Source organism: Crocodylus siamensis, chromosome 1, assembly GCF_052110815.1.
Source record: "Crocodylus siamensis isolate JL-2025a chromosome 1, ASM5211081v1, whole genome shotgun sequence".
In the NCBI taxonomy this organism is placed as follows: domain Eukaryota; kingdom Metazoa; phylum Chordata; order Crocodylia; family Crocodylidae; genus Crocodylus; species Crocodylus siamensis.
The window spans coordinates 152,054,720-152,077,579 of record NC_143395.1 but is presented as its reverse complement, the minus strand read 5'-3'; the positions used below and the strand labels follow the sequence as shown (position 1 = coordinate 152,077,579).

The 22,860-nt window shown below is 42.1% G+C and overlaps 1 protein-coding gene across 2 annotated transcripts in view; it reads right to left on the bottom strand.

Annotated features, from left to right (window-relative positions):
* Positions 1 to 22,860, bottom strand: part of TTC27 (tetratricopeptide repeat domain 27) — a 221,063-nt gene that overhangs the window by 173,874 nt on the left and 24,329 nt on the right. For both annotated transcript variants that reach the window (XM_090045604.1, XM_090045594.1), the window contains exons 4-6: positions 20,484 to 20,621; positions 9,006 to 9,108; positions 2,306 to 2,470 (exon numbers count right to left, since the gene is read on the bottom strand). In XM_090045604.1, coding sequence (XP_089901730.1) covers positions 2,306 to 2,470; positions 9,006 to 9,108; positions 20,484 to 20,621 — 406 coding nt within the window. The remainder of the gene's footprint in view (positions 1 to 2,305; positions 2,471 to 9,005; positions 9,109 to 20,483; positions 20,622 to 22,860) is intronic.

Below are 22,860 nucleotides of genomic sequence, written 5' to 3'. Positions count from 1 at the left end.
AAACATGGATTTCTCATTTTACCGGAGAAACCCATGGATTTTGCCATTTTGCAATAAGCTCCCTGCAAGCTAGTTCTGGCCTGCAGGGAGCTGGCAGGGAGTGAAAGGAAGGTGGAAAGATAGGGGCGCCACATGCCTGGGGCCATGTGCATGTCTATGCAACTTGCAGGTCAGCTACAGCAAGTATGTGTGGGGGGGAAGGGGGACTGAGGCCCCTGTACAGAGGGAGGGAGCTGGACAGGTTTGGGGCTGCTGCCCAGCTGGGTGGAGCCTGGGGCCTGGGCCTCCAATGCGCAGCTGCAGGTGGCTCATCCAGGGGAAGGCCAGTTCCCCACTGCTCCCAGGAGTAGGGGGGACCCACACCCCACAGACTGGTACCTGGGGCAGGTGCACGGCCACAATGTGCGGCTGCAGGGCCCCAGCCAGAAGCAGGACAGGGCCGTAGGTGACTCATCTGAGGGAGGGAGAGGGCTGGTTTCCTGCTTTTGTACACACTCCTGGGGGACAGAAGAGACCCTGCACCCCACAGATCTGTACCCAGGACAGGCACAGGCTGTGGGTTTGAGTTTCTGCCGTGCTTCCCTCCCCCAGGGCCTCTGGACCTGGCAGGAGTGACCCGGTACGGCTGGGGACAATGGGGACATGTGGGGATTCCTTGCCAGTGCAAGCTCCCCCATCACTGCCCTGGTGACTCACCTCCAGCGGCTGCCACTGCTGTGCGGGGCTGCAGCAAGGGCAATGGTAAAGACTGCCCCCCTCAAAGCAGCATGAGGTGCTGGAGGTGCATCACCAGGGCAGCTGGGAGAGAGGGGAGGGGTTCACAGCACCAAGGATTTTATCAGGGAAAACCAGGATCCCTGCTAATTAATTTTGTGTACCACAACAGACTTTCCAACCCATAGCCAGCCAGAGGCCGAACGACCATCAACTTTATAGTTACTCAGTCTAAAACAGTGGTTCTCAACTTTTTTAGACTCAAGGCACCACTTGTCTGACTCGAGGCAACCCTCCATAGTTTTTGTGAATAAAGGTACACCCCATTTCAAAAACTAATTTATTACTGGGCTTACCTCCTTGTATAGGGGGCAGGCAGTGGAGGTAGAAGAACAGGGTACAGGGAGAGCTTGAGTCTTCTCTTATCTGCATATCAATTCATACTTCCTGCAGCATCCTTCAAAGGACCTCACAGCACCCCAGAATGTCCTGACAACCTGACTGAAAATCACTGATCTAGAATTTGCCAGATGTTAAAAAGCTAAGGTGGGTTGTAGTATTGTAGTCCACAATCAGCCTTTCATGACAGGAGTTCATTCTAAGAAATTAGTTTCTCCTCCTACTCCAAATCCACGCACACTTTTCCTTCTTGTTGAAGTGATCTGTGATGAACCCACATTTCAGATATCACACAAAGTATTTTAGTGTTGACCAAGAAAGTTGTGTATTAAGACATTTAACATTTACCATAAATAGTACAATAGAATGTGAAAGTCATGTAGGTAATTTCTTGATAGAACATTAAAACCAATATTTTAAAGATAATTTTTCATCTAACAGAAAGGAACAGTTTGCAAATTTGCAGAATTTTCTCTTTATTCTAATATCTCCTTACATCCTCTAGCTATTTATGGAGTTACCATTTTGTTCATAATCAGGAAAAATGCTGTAAATATATGCAAAAATATGAAACATTTAGGAATCCCTTGCACGTGCTACAAAATGGTGAGATACAGAAGAATGTTATTTTTTAAATAGCAAGAGGCTTAAAGCTTTTCAGCTTATGCTATTTTATCACCACTTATGGTCTATAAATGTACAGATACTCCTCACTAATCTCCATGCTGTTCAGAAATGCTTCCAGGATTTCCAAAGATTACAAACAGTGATCACAATGATTAATAAGATTGACTGGAGTTTTTCATGGAGTGGTACTTTTGGAAATTAAATCACAGTACAGTAACGTTAGGAATCTGTGGTATTCTGTTATTTTACATTGACTGGCAGGAAGAGATGCATTGATTCTAATTTTTTCTTTACCATCCTTTCAGCCCTATTCACAAGAGACTAGAAACACAGAAAATGACTTCTGTGATGCTGGTATTAAGTTGAAAGATGCTACTAGCTGTTGTAGTGTTTTCATTTAAAAATGAACAAGTATTAAATAGCAAAAAAGTGTCACTATTAAGAAGCAAGTATTTCCAAACCCTTACCTAACTTATATTCTTTTCTCAGCTGTTTATAAAATTCAAGCTGTAAGAAAACATCTTGATTAAGGTACATTTTCATACAACTTGAAAATAAAACTTACCTGTCAGAGTAATCTGTAGTTTGGTTATGTCTTTAGCTATGGTGAAATGCTCTTTCGCTTTTTTATACTCATAGTAATTCAAAAATGTATATGCACACTCAAGTTGAAACTGAACAGCTAATTGCCAGTATTCATCACCTGTGAGTAAGCTTTCTACTTCTGTCACTGCAAAATAAGAGAAAAAAGAGATATCAGAACACCTCCAGGGAATACATCCTTACCAAAAAAAAAAAATCAACGAATTACAATACCAGAAAGAAAAAAATGGTACACTGACAGCATACTCATCAGTCTCTTGTACTACAAGGCATTTAAAAGTATATTGGTAGAAGTTAATGACCTGTTATCTGAATTTACTTGGAAATTTAAAGATATACACATCTTAATAAAAAAAATTTGGAAAGATTCTTCTCTAGGAATGCTACGCAAGATCTTGTTGGGGTTTTTTTTTAAATCAACCATGAGGTAAGAAAGAAGGACAGGTCAATTTTCTTCTTTTACAGCCAACATTCAAGCTACAACTGGCCTAGGTTCTTAATGCTTTCCTGCAAATAAACAATCGAGATTACATCCCCTAAATGAATGGCCATTATGAAGAAACCAACCCAATTTGGTTTTACCTTATCGTAATCAAATTCATTCTCCAATTTCCATTGTCAAAGGAAAAAGTGTTGTGGGAAAGAGCTCTGCTTTAGAGGTAGTGTACCACAGTGTCTTGAGTATGCAAATAAAGAGAGAAGACCTGAGTTGTAGACAAGCAGCATACCTGACAATGTTTTAAAAAAGACTAATTAGCGGCAAAATAAAGCATCACTGTCTACACATGCAATGGCATTAGACTGTGGTGAACTAATTAACACTGCCATAACATAGTACTGTCAGGGACAGTACTATCTTATGGTGGAGTAATGAACTGTGACTAAACACATGTGTAGACATTGGCCATGGATGTAAACTGTTAGGATACATGGGCCCAGCAGGGAGCCAGTCTCCTGTCTGTTGCCCAGCCACACAGCTCTGCACTTTCGGCACCCTCATTCCCCAGCCAGCCCATCCACTGACTGACACTGCCACCTGAAGCCTGGGGCAAAGCAGGGCAGAAACAGACCTGGCATAACCCGCTCTACCCCAGCTCAGATTGCTGCTGTCTTGGGTGCATGTGTAAATGCTATACCCAGGAATAGTTTACTCTGGCTCAAACTGCTCCAGAGTTTATTGCTTCAAATTAATTGCACACCCAGTATGACCTAGTGGACACAATATTAGACTAAGACTCAGGACTTCTGGGTTCAATGCCTGGCTGTACTATCCAGATAAGTACAGACAGTCAAAAAACCCAAGGCTGAATTGATTCAATCTGCATAGGTTAGTCTAAGCAGAACCGATAAGCAAGTGAACAGACATTCACTTTTGATTCTGGAAATGCAGCCACATGCCTTCAGTGGCCCAGGCCAGAAGCTGGGGGCACTAGAGCATGCCTCCCTGCTCCACTGGAGCAGGCAGCTTGGGCCAAGGCTATCCCACACACCCTGCAAGGGGAGGGAATTGCATGGGAGGTGGAAAGCATCCTGGGATTCTGGAGGACTGCAAGTTAACTTGAATCTGGAGAGGATCTGTGTCAGCAGCTCAATAAACCAATTTAACCTAAATCAGTTAAATCTTCAAGTGCTCAGCAACTGTGACTTAGAGATTTTTTTCCCTGCGACTCAGGGTCCCCCATTTGTTAAATTGGCAGTTATACTGACCTCCTTTATATAGCACTATGGATATAAATTACTATATAAAGATAGGTATTATTAAATCTTCCTTCCCAGACGAAAAAAATTAAGTGTTAAAATTATAAACAGAAATCAATGGGAAAAAAAATGGAAAAAAATGACAAATAAAGCAACCAAAATTAAGGTTGGATTGTGCTCTGTGACTTTAAAATAGTATCATATACTTGCGTTTTCCCAAATCTATAAAAAACCTAATTTTATTTTCTTTATATGACTAATAAGAACACAGAAACTGCCCTGCCAGATCAAACTGGATCAAGTCAGTCTAATCCAAATCCAATAACCTGATGGCTCGAACTAACTACATAGTTGAAGGTGATCCAGTAAGTAGTTGGGAAAAAATAGAATTAGCTTCTCAAGCTGAAAATCCAAACAGACTGAAAAGTGGAACCCAACTCAGTGGTCACTGAAGGAGCTGTTGCCCCTTCTCCGTGGCTGGATTAGGCTGGTATCAGGCTCAGGATGCCACTGACTACTCCGGAGCCAGAGAAGAGCAGAGAAGAAGGTAGTAGGGACCTGGAGAGGAGAAACACAGATTGGGAGACAGGCAGAAGGGTTAGGCACAAGCACAGAGGAGGGAGGCAGAAGCAGTGGGGTAGGCACAATCACAGGCATAGGGGAGCAGGCACAGGCCCAGGAAGGCTAGGGGTGGGGAGGGCAGGCCCAGGTATAGGGGGCAAGGGGCAGGCGGTAGGGAACAAGCAGCAAGTGGTTGGCATGGGTCAGAAAGCAAGGGGGGCAGGTACCAGGATGACAAGAGACAGGGGTCTGGCCTTCCATCCCACACCACTACCTTTCTGCCACAGCAGTGCGGGGATCACTTTAAGAAGACCTTCCACCAATTAGATTCTATACCTGAAAAATTATAACAAATGTATAATTTTCCACATGTATAATATAATAAAAAATGCAAAGTCATCTTGGATTCTGGTGAATAGAGTATTATTTTTAAAAGGAAGAAGATGGAAAAAGAAATAGGGTAGTTAAAAGGAAAGAGAAATATATTTAAAAACTGGTATACCATATTTTCTCACATATAACCCACACCTTTTTCACCAAAGCCAGGTGGTCGAAATTAGGGTTCACATTACATGAGATAAATGAATCCCCCACAAAAATTCTGGTACCTTAAGACATCACTCATCAAAAAGTTTCAGCCAAGATTTGGGGGGGGAAAAGGTTACCAAAAGATAGAACTCCTATTCTTTATGTAGATACCTCAACACAGGGCTTGATTTTCAGAAGCGCTGAACATCTACCACTATCTAGTTTTCAGTAGTTTAAAAAAAATCAAGTCCAACCCTTAGGATGGTAGATCCAGAGATGCTCAAGATTACACTTGATTTTTAAAAGTCAATTCTGAGCTGTTCACTGGTCTTTGCAGGTCTAAAGGTGGGACAGTGACTCTGTAAACAACTGTGTATACAGTATACAGTAAACAGATCAAGGTTGCACAAACTGTCTCATACTGGACAAAATTTCATCTAATTGTAATCTCCTAGTTTTAAAAAAGTCATATGCCATACTTCAGATATAACTGCCATAAATTCCAAAATTGTTTCTTATAGTCAGGGTGGCCAATGCAAGAGAAGATCAATATCTAAGTGTGTCTGAGTTTCTTTTAATCATTGTAATGTCCTATTACCAAGTTAGCTCCAAACCTTATTTTTAACTTTTTATAAGGAAGCAGAATGGTAGCTTAAATATATAGTAGAACTTTCAAAATCACTGTCTGATAAAATTCTTCGTAGTACGTTTTCATTTTTCTTACTAACTCAAATTTTAGGCTGAATCAGTTTAAGGTAAACAGAAAGACTAAAAAAATATTTTATACCCTAATACAGAGTCAACTTAATAAAACTCCTCAGACAAATAACAAAATTACTGTGATCAAATGCAAGTAAAAACTTGCTAGCGTAGAATTAATGCTGACATTATGAAAGTGCCATGGATGCACACATTCAGAGAAACAATAACCGTTGAGTTTTATGACCTGCATGTTTGCATTCTTTAATAATACAAAAAGTTTTTGAAATTCCTTCCTCTTGTCCTTCCTAACCTATATAACACACTCCAATAATCACTCATTGGATATTTTCTAATATTTATACATATTTTTTAAAGCAAACATCCATCCATTTAAGGAACTCTGGAAATTACCTAAACTACAAATACCGTATTTTCTGGAAAACAACATGCCTCAGAATAAAATATGCATCTTGTCTTTGAAAGGCAGAATGGAATAAAAAAGATCTTTCTTAATGGTAAGTAAAAAGAACAACAGTTAGGGATCAGATCCTGCTCATTGTTCCTGTGAGTTTATGAAGATTTTACTTTCCCTTTTGTCCAGTAAGTGGCAAAAAATGTTCTTTCTGCATTCTTTGCATATAATGCACACTCCAATTTCCATTAGTTGGCTTTTGGAGAGAATGTGTATGTTGAATACGATAAAATATGGTACTGCATTATAACCCCCAAATTATACTCTGTTATAAATAAACAAGAATAATTTAATCTCATATAACCCATTCCTCAATCAGTCAGTCCAGAAAAACAAATCTCCACCTTCAGCAATGCATCACCTTCACAAATCTCCCTTTATAAAAAAAATAAGAGGGGAGGAAAATTACCTTTGCAGCATGCACTGTAGGTCATAGGTTTTAAAGGATGCCTACTTTTAAGACTTAGGTTGATTAGACTTGCATTTCTTAGAAGCATTTTACTACCATGTTGATAGATTCAGCATGTATTTTTTAAGTAAAAGATCAAGTTTTGAAAAATTAGGAATTGAAAGCAAAAGTCAGAATTGGTTCTCTCTGTGTCACTTAATGTCAAAGACTCCCTTGACCTTTAAAATTAGCACATCAACAAATTTATCATGACTAGGTCCAATAATTTAAAAAGATTTCATTTTTTCTTTTGAAAGTTGTAATTCCCCAGCAAACCTCTTACTGTTACAGAACCCTGTTCAGTCGATGTATAGTGCAAGGCAGTGTTATATTGAAACACTGCATACTAGTTTCCAAACTGGAAGCAGTGTAGTTGCATGAACGTGGAGCTTCCCTGGCCTATATACAGTGCTGGAGTACATGCGACTATACTGCTTCTGGTTCAGAAGCTAACATGGTGCTGCCTTGTCCCATATAGACATGCATAATTTGTTGAACGTCAATATTATACAGTTCATAAATGAAGTTTTCAATTCAGTAAAACTGCCTGGAACCTTTTTTAATGCTAAGATTTATAAACAACACAAAAGAACACGGAAGGACCTAATCCTTCACTCTCAGCATCCATTGAGACCAACAAGTAGCATTACTGCTTCTTCAGATGTTGGTTATTCTAATGTTATTCTATAATCATTGCATTAAATGTTACCGTAAAATTTCTCCTGGAGAAATAATACCTGGAAAATTTGCAAGAGTCCTAAACTATTCTGGAGCTTGGATATCACATTTATGGCTCTATCCTATAGTTCAAGGGTGTCAAACACATCTGGGGCCTAGGGCCAGATCTGGTCCGCAGGGCTCCTTTTGGGCCAGATCCAAACCGATGCGAGTGGTACCACCAGTGGCAAGGAATCCAGCAGGGGAAAGCCAAGCTCTCTGCTAATGACCATGTCCAAAAGGACCCTGGATTCTGCAGCCCCAATTTCCAGTGCCTGCCAGTTGCCTGGCAGGTCAGATTAAGAGACTCCATGGGCTAAGTCCAACCCACAGTCCATATGTTTGACACTCCTGCTACAGTTGGTTCATATCCCAGAACAAAATGACCTTTCATTAAGAAAAAAAAAAGTCCTAAAAACTTAGGAATTTAAGGCCGTCTATATTCTCTTTGGCAAGGACAAAAACTGTGTGCGCCAACTTGTCTAAAAAAAGTGTCTTAAAAATGTTCAGTTGAAAATGCACTTTCAGGCTTGTTGAAATTACCATGCAAGAAGCTTCTGCCAACAAATGTACCAGTCTTGCTGGCAGGGGCAAGGGGAAGGAACTAATGCCATATTATTGTACATTTAGTTTTAACATAAAACAGTTTGTTTTCTGATCAAGATTAGAGTCAATATTGATTTTTATACATTATTTCCTCTCTCTGCATGCAACTCAACACCTCTCTGAAACTGAATACCAGTTACAGTTCAGTCTTTGATACAGGTGATGGGGTTCCTGAAATTCAGTGGGGAAGAGTAAAAAAAAAAGCTTGGTCAGCATCTCTCATGAAGTTGCAGAGAACTAAACATATTCACATTTCAAAACCAAACAACCTTTGTTAAATAAGGGCACCTATACACATACCTGATGCCTGCTCTGTGTGCTAATTAGCACATGTTGGAGCAGACTTTGATTAATCAAGTCTGCTGCAGTATGCTAATTAGGATGCTCCAGCAGCCTTAGCATCACATGCATTCAGCCTCCCCACACTTCAAAATGGCAGTTGGGGCGTTTTAGCTGAAGCTTGTCAAGTAAGCTGTAGTTAAAGCACCCCCTGCAGCCACTTTGAAGCATGGGATGCTGAATACATGTGACACTACGGGTGGTTTAATTAGAGCAGCTCCCAAGAGCACCCTCCCCACCCCAGAGCATGCATAAAGATGCCCTAAGAGACCAAAAGAACAAAGAAAAAGACAACACCTGCAAGTGTTTGCGACAAATTAAGAGTGGCACACATTGGACACACACAATACCTTCTGTCTTGCAAGCAGATAGAACGAAGTCAGGCTTCCAGCCTCAAGCAGAATATATACCAGCATAAACAAATTGTTAAAAATTAACATAAAATTGAAGTAGTGCCTTTTCAATTCTTAGCAGCTCCAGGAATATCTGGTAAAAATCATGCTGCAAACACTGACATGGCTACAAAAACATCTTTTTTTGAAAAGTGATTAGTACTAGATGGCAACTTAAACTGAATAATTTGAAGCTTACCTTGATCTATGCAGGTCTGAGCAATAGCGAAGAGCTCAGGTGATCGCTCTTCTAGCACTTGCTGGTGAATATTCACACATCGCAAAGTCCACCAAGGCAATGTCTGTAAGGGAGAATAAGGATATCCTATGTAAATTACTAATACAGGAGATTTTTTTTAAAAAAAGAAAAAGGTTTTCAAAATGAATCTTCACAACCATATTTGAAATAGTTGCTTTATAACAAATCCCAAACCACATCTGACCTACTTAAAAACAGGCTGACCTAGGAAGAATTTTACAGTATTAAAATTAAATTGCATCATCAAGGCCAAATAAGTTTTGAAGGAGGTCAAAGAGAAATTAAAAAACATCTAACGAAAAAGCCAGCAGAGATGGGTGTTCAATCATCAGCTAATTTGTTTCTGCCTCCTTGTACTTCCCTTATATGAAAGCTAAATCAACATACCCTTTCCACAACACTCCCTCCTTGTTTCTGTAAAGGAGAATACTACAAATCTGAAGCAATCTAACGAGTGTGACAAATTATGACTTGCTTCAAATTAGAAATCCATCATAACGATACAAGCACCATACATCTTTTTGATATAAAATGATGAAGACAGCACCCATAACAATGCAGGCTCAAATTCACAGTTAATTGAATCCCCTTCAGCCTTGCTTCAATTTCTCCTTGCTATTTTAAGATTGGTAGTTTAAAAGTTGTCTCTTTAGAGGCAGCCCTGTAGTGGCTTGACTGAAGATAGGCAGCAAAGGTTTTCCCTTTTTCTCCATATCGTACATCAGGGCCGTCCAACTTTCAGGCACCTGGTGGCCACATGCCACACACATGCGGGCCATAGAACAAGGGGCGCTTGCCACGTGAGCAGCCCACCCAGGCTTACCCCTGTATAAGCAGCATAGCATGCCCCATCTCTCCCACCACGTGCACAGTATGGGCAGCCCCTATCCCCCCATTCCTGGCCACAAGCACCGGAAGCCTAGATCCCCCAACCCAATTGGACCACGTGTACAAGCCAGCTCCCCCCATTTCTGAACTTCTGCACATGCTGCACAGGCAGCCTAGCTCCAGCCTCCCCCACCCCAGCCACACATGCAGCCCACTCACCCCCCTGCAGCACAGGCAGCCTGACTCCTCCCTTAAGGCTAAGTACAGACAGCCAAAAAGCCCAAGTCGGAATCAATTCAATCTTTGCAGATTAGTCTAAACTACACAGATTGAATCAATAAGCAAGCGAACAGACATTTACTTTTGATTCTGGAAATGCAGCTACATGCCTGCAGTGGCTCAGGCCAGAAGCCAGGGGGTGCTAGAGCATGCCTCCTTGCTCCACTGCAGCAGACAGCTTGGGCCAAGGCCAGCCCACCCAACCTGCAAGGGGGGCATTGGAAGAGAGGTGTAAAGCATTGTGAGATGCTGGGGGACTGTAAATTAACTTGAATCAGTTAAATCTGATACTATACCCATCCAGGTTTATCTTATCTTAAACCTGTTCTGGCCATTCTGAAAGCGATTTATGTGCAAGGAACTTCTGCTGTATTACAGATTTGAACCAGTTTCTGGTCACTTATACCAGTTTATGCGCAATTTCTGTCCCTAGCCTAAAAGGGTTGCATTCATAGGTCAACAAATCCTGTACCAGTGATCCACTTCTGTGCATCACTGTGTGAGGTTTAGTAGCTGGCCTGTGTGACAGCTGAAAATTATGTCTGTGTGATAAAGGTGCTTGCTGAAGGCTCTGTGAAGATTAGACCAATTGTTTTTCTGTCATTTGTTTAAATATTAAGCTATATGTTGTTGCTAAGAGCTTAATTAAAGTTTAAAATGTAGTAACACCTTGTATAAAGTAAGGCCTAGTAAATTTAGCAAAGCCTTGAAGTAGTAAGGCCCTGTGGCATAGTTAAAATTAACCTTATCAAAGGAATGCAAGGCTTGTACTGCTATTGGTCAGTCGAAGGACAGTTAAAGTAAAAAGAATATGAATGGCTGTAAGTTATCAGCACAGTTCAGAAGTTATAAATTGGCTGAAACATCCAGAAATCATTCAGAAGGAAGATGCAAGCTCTGTGAAAGGGATTAATTAGCTGTTGACCTGGATCAGTGGGTCTGTGGATATTGAGGAACCCAAGAACTGAATACCAGAATCCTTCCTGGTACCCCTCGGACAGCGCTGATCAGGGATGCCTGACTTCGCTAAGCTTTGTGATAAAAGAAACTTGTCATACATCAGGCATCAGAGGGGACTACCAAGAAGTTGCCAACACAAATTATTCTTGTCTGCCATTGTTTGTCTTGTTACTATGTGTAGTTGTGTTTTTGTTAAGTCAATAAACCTTTCTTACCTTTCTACCCCCCAATCACACTCTCAATCAATCCTGAACCCTCTGCAGGCAGCTAGAACAGGCCGGCACCAAACTGACCTGGTCTAAAACCCATTTGGTTTCATGTTAAGATAAATCCAAGAGATCAAAATATATTTGGTTTTTAAAAAAATACATTCAAGATAGTTGTGATTTTGGGGGCTCAATCCATTATGCTTGAATGCTAAAGCAAGCTAATAAGACACTTCTGCTAATTCCACATTTGCCTGTATTTCCAGAACATCAAAGGATCATGTTAACAAGTTTTGCATTTTTGTTTGGTTCAGATTATTTGAACACAGACTATTTTTTAAACTTCAGACTGGTCACCCCCTCGGGCCCCGAGAGAGACACGCCTGGGCCAAGGGTTAGCGAGGAGTTAGTTAGGGTACTTCTGGAGAAGCTGGACGTGTTCAAGTCCGCTGGTCCGGACGATCTTCACCCTAGGGTTCTACAGGAACTGGCTGAGGTCATTGCGGGACCCCTGGCACGGCTCTATGAGCATTCGTGGTGCTCTGGCGAGGTGCCGGAGGACTGGAAGAGGGCCAATGTGGTCCCTATCTTCAAAAAGGGAAAAAAAGAGGACCCGGGAAATTACAGGCCAGTTAGTCTGACCTCAATCCCGGGTAAGCTCTTTGAAAAAATTATCCTGGCACACATCCAGGAGGGCCTTGCGGGGGAATGCATGCTCAGGGGCAACCAACATGGGTTCATCAGTGGCAGGTCTTGTCAGACCAACCTGGTGGCCTTTTACGATCAGGTCACCAAATCATTAGACGCAGGGGTTGCTGTGGATGTAGTCTTTTTGGACTTCCGGAAGGCTTTCGACACTGTCTCTCACCCTGTCCTCATCAAAAAGCTGAGAGACTGTGGTGTCGATGCCCACACGGTCAAATGGGTCGCCAACTGGTTGGAGGGCCGCACCCAGAGGGTGGTAGTGGATGGGTTCTTCTCGACCTGGAAGGATGTGGGCAGTGGGGTTCCGCAGGGCTCGGTCCTCGGGCCTGCACTGTTCAACATCTTCATCAGTGACTTGGATGAGGGGGTAGAAAGCACCCTGTTCAAGTTTGCTGATGACACTAAGATGTGGGGGGATGTGGGTGCACTAGAAGGATGCAATAGGCTACAAGCTGACCTTGACAGGTTGCAACGGTGGGCGGATGAGAATAGGATGGGGTTTAACACTGATAAGTGCAAGGTGTTGCACATGGGGAGGAAGAACCGGCACCACACTTACAGGTTGGGGAACTCTCCTCTTGCCAGCACGGAGGCGGAAAAGGATCTTGGAGTCGTCATTGACTCCACGATGAACATGGGCCGGCAGTGTGGTGAACCTCATCCTTTAACATATTCAAAAAAATGTAATTTTAAAACCAAAGGTGTTGAAAATGAAAATCAAGATGTTAACATTACAATGTTTATAACAAGAAAAAAAAATAGTGTATACATTTTAAACTTTACATTAAAAGTACCAAAGTATAAGCATATAAGCAAACAAATATTTATATTTATAATGTATTTAAATGTGATAAGCTGCATACTTCAGTATATTTGCAGTATATCAATGAAAGAAAATGGTGAGATGAGGATCTGCTTTGCTCTGGACATTTATAAATTAACTTGACTACAAAAGATCTCATTTGTTATCAAAAATAGGTTTCTGCATTGATAATCCCTAGTATTCAAAAATCGTAAGTCAGGTCCTAGAAAATCATGAGATTGGCTTCATAGAATCATATCATAGAAGTAGGGTTGGAAGGGACCTTATAGATCTTCAAGACCGACCCCCTCCCAGGGCAGGAGAAAAAAACTGGGCTCCAATGATCCCAGCTAGGTAGGCATCAAGCCTCTTCTTAAAGACCCCCAGGGTAGGAGCCAGCATCACTTCCCTTGGAAGTTGGTTGCAGATCCTAGCTGCCCGAACTGTGAAGTAGTTCTTATGGATGTCTAATCTAAACCTACTCTCCAACAAAGATGATAAGATTATTTTTTTTGTAACTAGTAATTTTTCTTCTGATTTTTCAGCTTTTAAGGATATTAAGATACTTTTCTCAACCATTCAAGACTCCTCTGCATTTAAATTATTTTTGAAACATAAAGGAATATATTCCAAAGTAAACTGGGTTTTTTGCCTGAAAAATCACAAACCAAGAAAATTTGTAGGTATATGAAGTAACTAAGGAAAAGTTTTACATCCACCAGAAAAATTGGGGGGGGGGGGGGCGCAAAATACAGCCCATGGGCTAGATCCAGGCTGCCAGGCTATTCTATCCAGCCTGCAGGGCCCCTAAAAAATTTAGAAAATATTTATCTGCTCCTGGCTGCCTGTCAAAGATGACAGGAGCCAGGGGCAGTAGGACCCCAGGGGAACTCTCAGGAAGACACAGCAGCCCAGCCCTGCCCCACCCCCAGCTATTTCCCTGCCTTCCTACCTCTGCACTGCTTCGGCACCATGTAGCTCCAGGCTGCACTGCCAGACCACAGGAGCACAGGCCCACTCCAGTACCCTGGGTGTGTGTGTGGGTGTTCGTCGGGTGAGTCCCACACACTCATCCCACCATACACGTGCACCCACACCTCCCCTCGCACTCCCATACACACAGACACCCACACTCCCTCACATACCCCAGGCACCCTCCCCCCAACACAACCCCCCACAAAACCTATACCCACTCACACCTCACATATCCACCCACATGCTCCCTCACCCCACACCCTCCACACCTATCCACCCCCACATACACACCCAGACCCTCCCCCGCACCCCACATGCCTACAGCCCCCCACAAACCTATACCCACCCCCACAATATACAAGAGTAAGACGTCATTTTAAGCTATTATATACAATCACCTCCATGTACTCTACACAAAGGCATGTAAACCAGGACAAAAATATTTTTTGAAATCAAATTAATTAATGCTGCAGATGTTCACTTTTTAGAATATAATTTGGTATTTTTCTGGTTCCAAGATGGCAAACCCCCTTGCTGAAAGGAGTACTTCAGGGGGCAAGGGGAGGGACTTCTGGTGGCAAAGGTCAGAGGGCAGGACTTCCAGTCACAAGATGGTGATCAGGGGGCAGGACACCTGTAAAGGTGCAGGGCTACCCATGATACCCCCGATAGCTTGTGAAAATTCGGTAAGCGGCCCTTCACCTGAAATAATTGCTTGCCCCCAAACTAAGAGGTCCTGCTCATTCTTCTTGCCACATCAAGCTGAACTCCCCGTTTACATAGGTTATTTGATGGTACTGTTGCCATAGATCAGCATCTTTTTTAATGTTTGCTAATGATTTTTTACGCCTGATGGAGTACAATTCTGAATTCCTTCATTTGTTCCTGTTCAATTCACTTGAAATAAGAGGATGTGCCAAATGACAGCCTTTGGGTTTTGCACATTAGAATCAGTCATAAATTATGCCAGTTTCCACTGATGATTTGTTTTGATACTAAGAGGTTAAAATTACACCCGTTTGTATCAGTGCAACACCTTATATTGGTGTTGTAACACCCTGTATCAGTCCAATACCCTGTATTGTATAATCAACTATATTATAGTTGAAATTTAGATTTTAAACAGAACTAGTATTTTAAACTCTTCAGTACTCTCTTGTTGAAAAGAGATACTAGCTGAAGACACAGGAAATATAGAAGCCTAATTTCAAATTTTATACCAGAATTGGAAGCAACTTAAACACCAATTTATCCATCACAACAGCTGCACTGTTCATTATGCACTGTTCATTATTTAAAGAACATCTTACAGAAAATAAACAAGGGTCCATTATACACAGTATAAACACTTCAGTTAGCCATGGTTTCTGTGATTCTCTCTCCTAATTCTATAAGAGCAGTTGTCTAAAAACAGTCTTTAATTTTTTCAGAGTTCACCATTTCCTAGAGTCTTATTCTTTAACTGAAATCACAATGCAAGCTGACGTTTTCTGCCATGTAAATTAGGACAACATTAAGAATTTATATGAGAATTTCAGCGAACACAGTAATCAGGATCTGAAGTAGAAGCGACTGGTCCTGGAAAGCAGAACTTTGTCTCTAGGTCTCCAGTTCAAGCTTTACCTGAGAAGGGGCCAGTGGGCTGTCCAGACTCATCTAGGCCCTCAGAGACAGCTTAGGAGGGAAAAGTTTTGGGACCATTATAATAGTCTTGCTTTCCCTACATAAAGGTGCAACACAAGCTCCAACAGATAAAGTTTAAGATTGAAATATTAACAAGTTTCCATGTGAAAGGAAAAAGGCAATACAAACTAAAGTTAATGGTAGTTAAAAGTTGAGCGTGCAATAAGAAATTTACAGTCATAATAGGGCAGCTGTATGACCTGGTTAGTCATGGCAACAGTTGTTTGTTTTGCCCTCCTCATTCCTCAAACACACAAGTTAGCACCAGGGGCTGCTGCTCCCATCACCCAACTCTAAAGTTATGTTAATGTTTTTACAACAAATCTCTCTTGTATGAGCATATGCACCACATTACATGTACATTTCAGTTGTGACATGCAGTTTACACACAGCAGGACACAAGTCTTTCTAAACATATCCAACTCCTACCAACTGGAAGAGAAGTGCTGCCCCAATTTTAAATGGGAGTTGGATGACACCATATAAGCTTTTTGGAAGCTATAAGGAGAAAGATAGCCTCAAAAAAGCCAACCAATGATTTTGAGACATATGCCCAAGAAGCCTAATGGAGAAAGACAAAATATGAAGGTAATACTAGGAACAGCCAATGGTATTAGAGCCGTCTCTGACCACAGCTTAAAAACAGACATTTAATTTTAAAACACTGATTAATATAAAGTTTCAAAATCAATACCAGGGCTCCAATGCCAGTGAGTAAGGGGTCAGGGGGCTGGAGAAGGGGGGGAAGGGATCATGGGGAGGACCCCCAATGGCCCCACCCACTCCCCCAGCCCCCCCACCCCTCCTGCAGCCGGCCCCTTCCTCCACAAGTCCCCCTGAGGCCCCCTCCCCCTGCCAGCCCCCTGAGGCCTCTGACCCCTGCTGCGGCTGGCCAGGGTGGAGGGCCCAGGGTGACAGGACCAGAGAAAGGATTTTGCAAGTGTAAGAACAGGAAGAGAATGGAACAAGCCACCCAGGAATATGTGGAACCCCCTTCAATGGTGGCATTCAAAAAGAGGCGGATGGGGATCTGCCCAGGGTGGCTTAGAAAGAGCAAATTCTGAATTTGTTCAGGTGGTTGGACTAGGTGACCCTTGAAGTCCCTTCCAGCCCAAGGATTTTATGAATCTAAAACAGGTGAAATGATCCTTTCTTTGCCTTTTTTATCTAAAGCCAATGCAAAAACCAGGGGCATCTAATCACCAAGTTCCTGTATCTCAGAGGCTGGAGACAAGTAGGGGAAGAAGCAGGGGGCTGGAGACAGCCACAGAGACATTCCCCTGCTGCCTCCAGCCTCCCAAGGATCCCTTCCCCTCTCCTCTAGCACCCCAACCCCCTGCTCACCTGGCAAAAACTGGGTCAGGTCCCTGCAGCTTGCACCACTGCCTGCCCCACATGGACAGGCAGCATGCTTCAGGAGAGGGGAAAGGGCCAATCAGAGACACCGGCACTCTGCCAGAGCATCTCTGGGACCATGCCCTGACCTGGTTTTTTCCCCCCAGGTTTCTGTTTGACCCCTGGATATCCAGGGGTCTCATTTTCTCCCCGCATTGCAAACTTGCAGCGCAGGGATCATTTTTTCATTTCTGCACGTGTCTCTTGCCCCACCTCAAAGGGGTTTAAGACAGGGCAAGAGGCACGTGTGTGCTCATCTGGACACGCCCATAGATAGCATAATTTTACCAATAAGAAGTCACAAAGTTTACCATCCATAAATACTGTGTGCCTCTATATAAAATGGCTCTAAGTCCTTAGTACTTACCTGCTTTTTTGGCATTCTAATCATTCCCCACAGTGCATCTGTCAACAGGTGTTGCCAAGCTCTGCTATCAATAAATGTATAGCAATTATCTTACAATAAACCCTATATCCAGGTATGTTTACACCAACCCAGGTTGAAAGGACTGCCCAGCAAACAGAAAAAAGTCTAAATCAATCACATGTAATTTATTATAATGTACCTAGAGAAGAGCTATCAGAAAGGATCATACTATGTGCTTTAACAGGCAATGAAATATGACTTATGTTATCAAGCTGAAAAAAGCAAAGGCACCCAAACAGAAGACCTGGTTTAAAAAGGTCAGGACTTATCTTGTATTACTTTGTTTAGAAACCCTAAGGCAATTTAAATATGCTTTTTAAAGAAAACTAAGTTGATATTCATTTCTGAACTTAATTCAAAGCTGTGTAACTGAGATTGTATATGGGGTTTACAAACTCAAGTGATAAAATTTTCTCTTGCCGCAGAAATCTTCAATGTGAGGGATCATATTTATAATATTTCAGTTAACCTGGTTGAATTGGGTAGAGTCTTTGTTTTAGCAAGCTTGGAGGATTGCTGGATGTCTTCAGAATTTTCTTTGATCATTTTTAATTTTTTTAAAATAATTTAGCCACTCACACAATGGAGTCTGTGAAAAACACTGTGTTAATGTTTTAGAAGCTGTATTTCTCAGAATGTTATCTTGCGCTAACTGCAAATACACTAATCCTAAAGACCTAAGGCAGGGGTGTCAAACTCATCTGACCCACAGAGTGGCCAATTAATAGTTCACAGGCAATCCTGCACTGGCCCCCTTCCTACCACTGCATGCCAGATCCAGTGTCTGGTCTAGGACCGTGCTGCATATGGTGCCCACTCTAGCTAGATCAGGACATCAGTGGCAAGCAGCCCTACTCTTGCCAGTGTGGGAGCAGGTGCTGCATACAGCATGGGACCCACACTGGCAGGAGCAGGCATCATGTGGCTCAGTCCCACACCAGCCAGATTAATTAAGGGATCCAGCATGAGGAGACCAATGGACCCCCAACATGCCAGATACAGCATCCGATAAGGCTAGTCCAGAACTGCACTGCATGTTCAGGGACCCTCCCAAGACACACAGCACCTGGGGGTTTACAGCAGACAATAAACTGAATATGAGCCTGCAGTGTGTCCTAGTTGCCAAGAAAGTTAATAGCATCCTTGGCTGCATTGATAGATATTTTGCCAGTAGGTCAAGGGAAATTATTATTCCCCTCTATTCAGCCCTAGTGAGGCCACATCTGAAGTACTGTGTTCAGTTCTGGGTTTGTGGACAAACTGGAGAGAGCCCAGAGGAGGGCAACAAAAATAGTGAGGGGGCTGGGAGATGTGACTTGTGAGGAAAGACTCAGGGAACTGGGCTTATTTAGTGTAGAGAAGAGGAGACTGAGAGGAGACTTAATAGCAATCTTCAAGTATGTGAAGTGGGGTTCGAAAGAGGATCCAGCTAAGCTATTTTCAGCAATGGCAGATGACAGAACAAGGAGCAACGGTCTCACGTTGCAGCAAGGGAAGTTTAGGTTAGATAGGAAGAATTTTCTTACTAGAAGAGTAGTAAAACACTTGAACAGGTTACCCAGAGAGGTGGTGGAAGCTCCATCCTTAAGGGTTTTCAAAACCTGGTTGGACAAAGCTTTGGCTGGGATGATCTAGTTGGGGATGGCCCTGCTTTAAGCAGGGGCTTGGACTAGATGACCTCTTGAGGTCCCTTCCAACCCTAACTTTCTATGATTCTATGACCTGCCCCAAACCGGATAGAGCAGATGTGGCTCATGTCTCAGACCAGCCAGAGCTGACACCAGGGGCATTAGATCAGGCATGTGGGGGGAGGGAAAGGGAGAGGAGGGGGTTCCAGACTGACCTCACATGGAGCTAGCACCATGGGCCAAATCTCTGACACCCCGGATCTAAGATATTGAGAGATTTCTCATCAACTTAAACTTACATGAGAAAGAATAGCTGGCTTTTTTTTTTTTGGTAAACCGATCTATAGCTGCAATGATTTTCAACCACTATTGCTCCTGAACTAGTATTTAAAACTAGGTTCAACCACATTTTCTAAGCATGAGTTAAATAAACTTTGGGGAAGAGGTGGCCACTCATTGGGCCAATCTAAGTAAGTGTAGGAAGGGCTGTCTTCACAGCAATGTTATTTTCTGTCCCCCTGACTGATTTGGTACCTGGAGCCAAACAGCATTCATTTGGAGTGAGAGACAGAATGAAGGGAGCGTCTGGCTTCCAGAAGTGCAGACTAGCCAGACTGTGTCCCACACCATTTAATTCAGACCCTATATAAAGGCACAGCTGGGTACAGTGGTTGCCAGCTAAGCACAAAGACAGACAATGTGGCCTTTTGATCTCCAGCCAAGGCCTGATCAACTGCAAAGCACTGGAGAAAAGGCACTGCTGTTAAAAGCCTGCCCACTCCCACAGCTTCTCTCTGCCAACCAGACTGCTGCTAAGCTAAAACAAAGGAAGTAAACAGTCAAAAAAACTCCTTTTAGGATAAAGCTCTGGCCTTTCATGTGAAAGCTGAACAGAGAATAGCAGTGTTCCCCACATAATTGCAAAACTCTCCATGTGCCAAAGGAGGAGCTAGGAAACGGTCAAAAATCACTTAAGAGGAATTTCTTGGCCCTTTTTCCACATATGGGAAAAGACATGTAAACCCATCCTGTCTAAAAGAAAAGCAGTATATATCCAGGGCAAGAGAATATTGGCAACTTCTAATATTGTCAACATCAATGTTTATACAACATAAAGGTTATTGTATGCAGAAGCAGAAGCATAATATAGTCCGTTTAAACCTATCCTCAAAATGTCATCCTAATTCTTTATTTTAAAAAACAGCAAATTGTAAACAGTCTCTGAAGTCATTGTTCTATTATAAAAGTGTCTTCATCTCTCAGAGGACAGAAAGCTCCAAAAGAAATTCCCCTCAGTTTTTCTTATTACATATTCCAAGTTATCTTTAAGGAAAGGCGGCACTTTATTTTAATTCTCACTGTTGTAGTCTGTGGCTTTGTTGTGTGAAAACATTGCTGTGGAGGAAGACACCTGAAAGCAAGATGAAAGCAAAAGAAGATGAACCCCCAAAAAACCCCAGACTGAATGAGATAGAGAAGTAGGAAGCAACTGATAGCTTTAATCACCATTTCCAAATATTTTTTCCTTACCTGAATGGCTGCAAGTTTCTGTCGTAAATTCACAAGGATTACTCTGGCTAAGGCCAGCAAGATGGGATGAGAAATCAGACTATAGATTGATTCACCATCTAGAACGAGCATATTTAGAACAGCTGTCCATGCCTTGGACTGAAAAGGAGACAAAAAAATATTAGGATCAGACAAGATCAAAGCACTTTATGAATAAGTCATGGGATACAGGACTGGAAAATTTACCCAACTATCCACCCAAAGACAAAAATCTGTTCACAAGGTTGAAACAACCATATCCTCAAATCCCACTTCCATCCCAGCTTCTGCCAGTTGGATTCAACCTGCCGGATTGAGATGCTAGTTTCCTGCTGACTCAAATCCATGCTTCTAGTTAAGAGCAGCCCAAACACATGTATCCTAAGTCAATAATGTAGCTACACACCATAAAAATTAGCAAAGCTGTTCCTAATGAATTACCTCCAATCATCTTGCATACCCCTATACCACACAAAAAACCCCATTAACGCTGGTCATTTCCCCAACAAAATCTATTAATCATACATGTTCTCTCTTCAATCCCTTCTAATGCAGAGTCCTCTACTAGAGGACTTCTCTCAGTAGTCATTTTTAGTAATGGCAGCCTCTTACTTCTTTCTACCTTTAAAAGCAATGGCAACATTTGCACTCCCTGCAGACATGGGCAAGTATTATTTTCTATTCATGTATGGCAGGGTTTACTTTGCAAAATAATAAATTAGGGTTTGAGGGTGTGGGGGTCAAAATGACAGACTAGTTGTTGCTCATATTGAAGGCAAAGAAAGATGCCAGAGAAAGATGCCACTTGCAATTTTTCAAGTTGTGATGGAATATTTACCTAAACTACATTTGACATAAACTCAGGAAATTGATCCCAAATGAAGTATAGTTATCTAATCACTAGTCAACAGATTTTTTATCAGTTTACATTCAGGAAAGCGTTTCGTAAACAGCTGGTCCAATAATTCACTTTTTAATTAATGGAATACTTATTTAATATTATTTTTCCTCATTAGAGATTTGTAATTAATTCATTTTAAGACAGTTCAGCCCTATAACCTGAAACCAATAATTCAGGATGTCAAATTACTTAATGCTGAGAGGAATTCTTGTGACAGAAGCGAAGTAGCTTCACTCTGATTAAAGACAACAAGGTGTCTGATGACCTGAAGACCCACTTGTGAGAAATAAAAATTGTATAGCAAGTAATATACCAAAAAACCATCCACAGAATCACTCAGAGGAAGAATTTCACCAACATCTGTAGCTGCTCTCATTTTATGAAATGGTCACAGCTCAGCTGCCACAATGCAGCACTAGAGATTCACTAAAGAACTAACATGTAAAGAAAATCACTTATTACCAGAGAAACTCTCTCTGCCAGCGACCTGAGAGCAGCAATGAAAGGGTTAATGCTGGACTCTGGTCCTCAGGCTTGCTTATTAAGGAGGAAGGTAGCAGCCATTCTGCAAAATAGCATTTTCATGCTTCTATCTATTCTGGCACAGAAAATCAGTTTCCCCACTTAAAACATGCATCCCAATTTGGGAATGCTTATTTTTAGGAAATGGATGCATATGGCATGCAAGTAAATATGGTAAAATGCACTGGGCACACCCAACCCTGTATCAGCAAATCACCTGCTCACTTTGATGAAGACAGAATTGTTTCCTCACAATAGCAATCTACAGTAATTTAGCTACTATAGTAATCAATTAGGCATAATTTCTCCTGTCGAAGTCACTTGCAGGAGAAGAACAAATCTGCATACCTACTGCTGCATTATAATGACCAATGAGAATAAATGCAGGTGGTAACAGTCTTAGGCTTAGCAAAGGATCTAACTCCCGGTAAGCCACAGAATTTTTTTTCAACTGTCCTCACAATAAATGCCATGTTCTTCTCTATGCAACAAACCTTGCATCCTCATCTAGGATGAGAGGGTAACAAGGAAAAAGAAAGAAATTCTATATTTACAGGATTTACTCCCAACGTCAAGGGTTCAAAGGTCATTAAGTCAAGGCCACAAAATCCTGAGATTTGGTTAAAGAAGAATCATTACACACACACACACACTTCTTTTTATGCCTCTTAGGGCATTTTTACACATGCTCTGGGGGGGGAGGGGATGCTTTAATTAGAGCAGCTCTCAGAGACACTTTAGTTAAAGCACCCGCAGCATCTTGGGTATTAGCATCCCTGCGCTTCAAAATGCGGCGGGGGCGCTTTAACTGATACTCGAGATGCAGAGGCTGCCGGGGGCCTGCTAATTAGCATGCTCCAGCAGACTTGATTGAGTCTTCTCCAATGCACTGTAATCACAGTACATCAGAGCAGCCTCCCCACAAGTGTACAGGCA